The following is a 7,725-nucleotide window of genomic DNA, read 5'->3' as shown; positions in this document are numbered from 1 at the left end:
CCCCCCCCCCCCCCCCCGGTACCAGTTGGCGCGAGGGGACCTGGCATGCAGGCGTTTGGCAAGTACGATCTTTCTATGACCCGAGCGGAGGTTTTTTCCCCCCGAGCGGAGTCTTTTCTGTTTCAGACTCTCTCCTTTTCCCCCTCACTCTCCGTAGAGGGTAGAGGGGGATCGCCTCCCACCCTGGAGTCTCTGATCCGTGCCCGATTTTATCTCCCCAGTTCGCACTCACTTTAGAAGGCTCTCTCAGTGGATTCTGCGTCCTTTTTCTCCAAATCTCTCAGGTTTTGTAAGGTTTCCAATGACTTCAGATCTTTTCTGTGTGATGTATGGGCCCGAGTGCAAGTACGGAGCTCCTTACTTCTCCGCCATCTTGCCCCCTCCCCCATTTACAATTGTACCAAAAATCAAAAGACACCTAGGAACAAACCTAACCAAAGATATAAAAGATCTGTACAATTAGTTTCCACATAACACTCAGTGCTCATCCCCATAAGTGCCCTCCTCCATGCCCATCCCTCCTCCCCCCTACATCCATCAGTCCTCAGTTTTTGTCAGCATTCAAGAGTCTCTCATGGTTTCCCTTTCTCCCTTTCCCCCACCATTTCCCCCCTTCTTCTCCCCCATGGTCCTCCGTTAAGTTCCTCCTAATCCTCCTATTTGTGCAAACATATGATATTTTTCCTTCTCTGCCTTTTTTCACTCAGCATAACACCCTCAAGGTCCATCCATGTTGCTACACATGGTCAGATTTCATTGTTTCTCATTGCCATGTAGTATTCCATGGTATAGATAAACCACTTCTTCTTGATCCATTCATCTGTTGATGGACACGTAGGCTCTTTCCATGTTTTAGCTATTGTGGAGAGCATAGCAGCACATGGAAAGAGCCTACGTGTCCATCAACGACGAATGGATCAAGAAGTTGTGGCTTATGTATACGATGGAATACTACGTGGCAATGAGAAAGAATGAAATCTGGCCACGTGTAGCAACATGGATGGACCTTGAGGGTGTTATGCTGAGCGACCTAAGTCAGTCAGAGGACAGATATCATATGTTTGCACAGATAGGATTAGGAGGAACTTAACAGAGGATCGTGGGGGAGAAAAAGTGGGGAATAGAGGGGGAGAAGGAGGGAGGCAAACCATGACAGACTCCTGAATGCTGAGAACAAACTGAGGACTGATGGGTGTGGGGGGGAGGGGGTGATGGGCATGGAGGAGGGCAATTGTGGGGATGAGCACTGGGTGTTGTATGGAAACCAACTGACAATAAACTATTTTTTTAAAAAAAAATCATGACTCATATTAGTCACAGAACAGACCCCAAGTTCGTTTGCTCTTCTTCCATTTCATAGATACTAAGAAGATAAAAAATATAGAATATCTACTAAAAAACTCCCCTCCTGCAGAGGCTTAATATAACAGTTGATAAAATTAGTTCCGTGAACTATTAAGGCTTGAGAATTTTAATCTACATAATGCAGGCTACCTAAAAACCATTATTCTTCACTGCTTAGTGAAAAGTATTTCTCTCAACTAAGGATGATAATTGGGAAAGGTGATGTTCTGTTGCTCTAGAAAAGGTTTCTTCATGATATAGAGAGAAGAGAAATGAGATGACTATACTGTGCCATAGATTTCCCAAATGCTTTTGTGTTCTGTTCTTTTATCTATGGAAGCTGAAAAATTTAGGCTTTGAGTAATTCTAGTTAGTGTTATCAAGCTCCATTTCTCCCAGTTCACAATGCTTCATTTTTTTTTAATTTAGGGGATGAAATAAAACACAAATTCTTGAAAAACATTTTAATATTACTTGACCAGCATAATGAAGGCACACCCATTAGATGTAATGGAATATATAAAATTAGGTATTCCTGGACCACAGAGAAAGAAGACTTATATCTCAGAAATCCTATCTCTTTTCTCTCAACTTGTTATTTATTCCTTCTCCAGCTATATCCTAGAAGAAGCTTTCAACACACTATATTACTGCCACCGCTTCCCCAACTGCCACCAGTTAGCCCATATAGTCTAGGTTAATTTTCTTTCAAAATTCCTTTCACATAATTGTCCTCCTCAAAAACCTACAATGGAGCAACATGGATGGACCTTGAGGGTGTTATGCTGAGTGAAATAAGTCAGGCAGAGAAGGACAAATATATGTTTGCACGTATAGGAGGATTAGGAGGAACTTAACTGAGGACCAAGGGGGAGGAGAAGGGGGAAATGGTGGGGGAAAGGGAAAGAGGAAAACCATGAGAGACTCTTGAATGCTGACAAAAACTGAGAACTGATGGATGTAGAGGGGAGGAGGGATGGGCATGGAGGAGGGCACTCGTGGGGATGAGCACTGGGTGTTATGTGGAAACTAATTTGACAATAAACTATTTGTAAAAATAAATAAATAAATAAAATTCTTAAGAAAAAAAAAAACCAAAAAAACCCAAAAACCTACAATGGTATCCTATTTCCTATCACATAATATCTAAAGTCTTCTGTCTAACTTTAAGACTATAATCTGCCTCCATTCTTCCTATCCAACTTTATTCTGTAATATTTCCCAAAGAGCAGATCCTCGCCCCTTAGGATAACTATGAAATTCATTTGCTCTTTCTTAGGGAAAAAGTTGAAAAGACAAGGAAAAGAAAACAGACACCAAAATCCCTAACAGCAAAAGTTTATTTATAGTTGAAGTTAAGGAAAAATTGTAATGCATGCTGAGAAATTAGTAATATTCCAAACTTATAGGTTACCATCCAATGAGGAATACAAGATGATGTTGGGAAAGGCTATGACATACACAACTATTAGAACCAGGTTATTGAAGCACACAATATTAGAACCTTGTTATCAGAACACTTACATAGCACATACTTTTATGTCACATCACATCCATGAACAGCTCATTTTCTAACTTCTCACTGGCTATTTTAGTAAATAGCATTTAAGGTTAAACATTAAGACTGGAGAGTAGGGTAGAAATACACAAGTCGTAAGCTTCACATTTCAGAGCCTACATATATGAACACAACATTAAGATTAATTAAGAAACAGCATTTCAAAAATTTTTGAAACACATTTGGCAATGTTTAGCGCATGAGGAGACACTGCTTTGGTCCATCCACTCTCTCCAGCTTTTCAAAGTGTTTCCTGGCATTGCGGATGTTGATCAGAGTAGCTGCAGAAGCTGAGGGTAGGGAGGGTAGGGGGTGGAGGAGATAGCCAACAGAATAAATACAGGCAGCCAAAGGAATATCTGACTAGTAAAAAAAATAAATAAATAAACAAAAGAGAGCAAAATCTCTCAAAATAGGTTACAGAGAACATACAAGAATAGGAGGTTCCAAGTTAACCATAATTTAATTTTCTGAATAAGTAGAAGATTTATTTATATTCTAAATACATTTCCAATAAAATATCAAAATCTTTTGGTTTGGTTCATTTTTAGAATAAAACCCATTATCTTATGTTGTATTTTAATATTAACCTAAAGTAGGAAAAGCCAGGGGATCAGAGATAATTTATTTAAACTTCTGGGAACATCCTCGAAATACTGCTAGAACCTTTATTTCAGTAGTTATAATAGATATAGTTGTTATGGCATGGAAGTATCAAATACATCCCTTTATGCCCATGGTACAAATATGCAAAAATGGTACTTAGGAATATACAATGACATATAAAATGGTTCAGCATTTAGTAATTCAGAGCTTAGATTGATTATTCTTTAAAAATTTATACTATATGAAGCATAAATAATACATGTGGGTTCTCTTTTCTTTAAAATCCCTAGATTTAGTATCTTTATTTCTGAAGTCTCATGAAGTAAAAACAAAATACCCTGGAATCTAAATTATTTTTAAGCTCTAAAATATAAGTTTAGTAAACAAAAAAACTATTTACTACTTGTACTAAAATAGCTTTTTTATTGTGGTAAATAATACATAACAAGAACTTTACCATTTTATCCATTTAAAAATATATAGGTCACTGGCATAAAGTATATTCCCACTGCTGTACAACCATCCCCGCTACAAAATGTTTTTTCATTATCTAATAAAGTACTACCTCTAGGGTAATTAGTTTAAAGAATGAGGCTTTAAACCTATGTCAGCTAAGTTTGAACTTACGAATGGATGGATCAGACATCACGACCATCACATAAGTGTTGGATGTAAAGATATCAATGAAAGCAGCAAAGTTAGAGTTCCTGACTTCCATGCTCTGGAAAGAAGCAGCTAGCTTGCTATAGGAGAAATGAGAAAAAGAAGTAAAGAACATAAAATAATAGCAATATAAAAAATTCTTACTTTTTATGTTAAACATTTAATAGCATTATACCTTGATTCACCACTTCATTAAGACAGTTAATCACTAACTTCACTTTGTTTTCCAAGGAAACGCTAATGCTAAATTTCCTACGTTTTGGAAAATGATTTAGACAGAAAGTGGATTAGGACTTGATATTGACTGTGGAATGGGCTTAGACCCAGATCCATGTTAAATAACAGATTACAAAAGAGTTCCTTAATATTTAAGAAGCTTAGGTTGAAATTATCTATCATTGTGCTTAATAATTATTTTTTGAGTGTTCTTTATACTGAAATTTGAGAAATGATCCCATTTATTTAAAAACAAACAAGGTAATTATATATGCATGCCATTTGCTATTTCTTCTTAAAGATGTTAGCATAAACATACCAGTAAGTCTCACAGTGTGCTAAGACATAAAAAGAGTAAACTTATACTTGCTCTACTGTTTAGGCATCCAAGTTGAATAATAAAAAAAATTTAATTACATCTTTACTAAATTATAATGTTCAGCCATTTCTTCTTCCTCTATTCAAACTGCTATGATTTTTTTTTAAAATTGTTTAACTTAGTTTTGGGAGAGAGAGAGAGTGTGTGTGAGCAGGGGAGGGTCAGGGAGAGAGGCAGACACAGAACCTGAAACAGGCTCCAGGCTCTGAGCTAGCTGCCTGCACGTAGCCCGACACAGGGCTCGAACCCACGAACCCTGGGATCATGACCTGAGCCGAAGTTGGACGCTTAACCGACTGAGCCACCCAGCCACCCCCACAATGCTAAGATTAAAACTGTGTTTAATCAAAGGTGAGACAACATGATTAGACATTTCCAGTCACTATTCTGTAACATTCCTGAATCAGTAGCTCACTAATATATTTATTTTTAATTTATTTTTCATTTTATTTTTTTACAAATAGTTTATTGTCAAGTTGGTTTCCATATAACAACCAGTGCTCATCACCACAAGTGCCTCCCTCCATGCCCATCAACCCCCTTCCCCCCAACACCCATAAGTCCTGTTTGTTCTCAGCATTCAAGAGTCTCTCATGGTTTGCCTCTCTCCCTCTCCCTAGCTATTTCCCCCTTTTTCTCCCCCATGATCCTCCATTAAGTTCCTCCTGATTCTCCTATATGTACAAACATATGGTATCTGTCCTTCTCTGCCTGACTTACTTTGCTCAGCATAACACCCTCAAGGTCCATCCATGTTGCTACACATGGCCAGATTTCATTCTATCTCATTGCCATGTAGTATTCCATCGTATAGATAAACCACATCTTCTTGATCCATTCATCCGTTAATGGACACTTAGGCTCTTTCCATGTTTTAGCTATTGTGGAGAGTGCTGCTATGAACATTGGGGTCCATGTGCTCCTATGCATCCGCAGTCCTGTATCCCTTGGGTAAATTCCTAGCAGTGCTATTGCTGGGTCATAGGGGACTTCTGGTGTAAATTTTTTGAGGAACCTCCACATTGTTTTCCAGAGGGGCTGTACCAGTTTACATTCCCAGCAACAGTGTAGGAGGGTGCCTGTGTCTCCACATCCTCGCCAGCATCTAGAGTCCTCTGATTTGCTCATTTTAGCCACTCTGGCTGGTGTGAGGTGGTATCTCAGTGTGGTTTTGATGTGTATTTCCCTGATGAGGAGGGATGCTGGGCATTGTTTCATGAGTTTCTTGGCCATCTGGATGTCCTCTTTGGAGAAGTGTCTGTTCATATCTTTTCCTCATTTCTTCACTGGGTTGTTTGTTTTTTGGGTGTGGAGTTTGGTGAGTTCCTTATAGATTTTAGACACTAGCCCTTTATCTGATATTTAATTTGCAACTATCTTTTCCCATTCCTTCGGTTGTCAATTAGTTTTATGGATTGTCTACTTTGCCTTGCGGAAACTTTTAATACTGATGAGGTCCCAATAGTTTATTTTTGCTCTTGATTCCCTTGCTTTCAGGGATGTGTCAAGTAAGAAATTGCTGCGGTGGAGGTCCAGGAGTTTGCTTCCTGCTTTCTTCTCTAGGGTTTTGATGGTTTCCTGTCTCACGTTCAGGTCCTTTATCCATTTTGAGTTTATTTTTGTGTATGAGAAAATGATCTAGTTTTATTCTTCTGCATGTTGCTGTCCAGTTTTCCCAGCACCATCTGTTAAAGAGGTTGTCTTTTTTCCATTGGATACTCTTTCCTGCTTTGTCAGAGATTAGTTGGCTGTATATTTTTGGGTCCAATTCTGAGTTCTCGATTCGATTCCATTGGTCTATGTGTCTGTTTTTGTGCCAGTACCATACTGTCCTGATGATGACAGCTTTGTAGTAGAGGCTAAAGTCTGGGATGATGATGCCTCCCGTTTTGGTTCTTCTTCAATATTACTCTTGCTATTCGGGGTCTTTTGTGGTTCCATACACATTTTAGAATAGTTCTAGTTCTGAGAAGTATGCTGGTGCAATTTTGATTGGGATTGCATTGAATGTGTAGATAGCATTGGGAAGTAATGATATTTTAACAATATTTATTCTTCCAATCCATGAGCATGGAATGTTTTTCCATTTCTTTGTGTCTTCTTCAATTTCCTTCATAAGTTTTCTATAGTTTTCATCATGCAGATCTCTTATATCCTTGGTTAGGTTTATTCCTGGTACTTTATGGTTTTTTGTGCAAAATTGTGAATGGGGTCAGTTTATTGATTCTCTTTCTGTTGCTACATTGTTGGTGTATAAGAATGCAACCGATTTCTGCACATTGATCTTGTACTCTGCAACTTTGCTGAATTCTTGGATCAGTTCTAGTAGGCTTCTGGTGGAGTCTGTCGGGTTTTCTATGTAGAGTATCATGTCTTCTGCGAAAAGTGAAAGTTTGACTTCTTCTTTACCAATTTTGATACCTTTGATTTCCTTTGATGTCTGATGTCCGATGCTAGGACTTCCAGCATTATGTTAATCAAAAGTGGTGAGAGTGGACATTCTTTTCGTGTTCCTGATCTCAGGGGGGAAGCTCTCAGTTTTTCCCTGTTGAGGATGATGTTAGTTGAGGGCTTCTCATAGATGGGTTTTATATTGTTTAAGTATTTCCTTCTATCTCGACTTTCTCGAGAGTCTTTATTAAGAAGGGATGCTGTATTTTGTCAAATGCTTTTTCAGTATTTATCGACAGGATCATATGGTTTTTATCTTTTCTTTTGTTGATGTGATGTGTCCCAGTGATTGATTTTCGAATATTGAACCAGCCCTGTAACCCAGGACTGAATCCCACTTGATCTTGGTGGATGATTCTTTTTATGTGCTGTTGGATATGATTTGCAAGAATCTTGTTGAGGATTTTTGCATCTGTATTCATAAAGGATATTGGCCTGCAGTTCTTTTTTTTTTGCTGGATCTCTGTCTGGCTTGGGAATCAGAGTGATGCTGGCTTCATGAGATGGG

General features: G+C 38.5%; 1 protein-coding gene across 4 annotated transcripts in view; it reads right to left on the bottom strand.

Annotated features, from left to right (window-relative positions):
* Positions 1-2,687: 2,687 nt before the first annotated feature.
* Positions 2,688-7,725, bottom strand: part of RRAGB (Ras related GTP binding B) — a 59,783-nt gene continuing 54,745 nt past the window's right edge. For all 4 annotated transcript variants that reach the window (XM_039224986.1, XM_039224988.1, XM_039224989.1 and 1 more), the window contains 2 exons: positions 4,136-4,251; positions 2,688-3,192 (listed from right to left, as the gene is read on the bottom strand). In XM_039224986.1, coding sequence (XP_039080917.1) covers positions 3,095-3,192; positions 4,136-4,251 — 214 coding nt within the window. In that variant the 3' untranslated portion in view covers positions 2,688-3,094. The remainder of the gene's footprint in view (positions 3,193-4,135; positions 4,252-7,725) is intronic.

The sequence above is a fragment of the Hyaena hyaena genome, unplaced genomic scaffold (genome assembly GCF_003009895.1).
Source record: "Hyaena hyaena isolate Hyena2069 unplaced genomic scaffold, ASM300989v1 scaffold_1849, whole genome shotgun sequence".
NCBI classification, from domain to species: Eukaryota; Metazoa; Chordata; class Mammalia; order Carnivora; family Hyaenidae; genus Hyaena; species Hyaena hyaena.
This window is presented reverse-complemented; position numbering and strand designations above follow the sequence as displayed.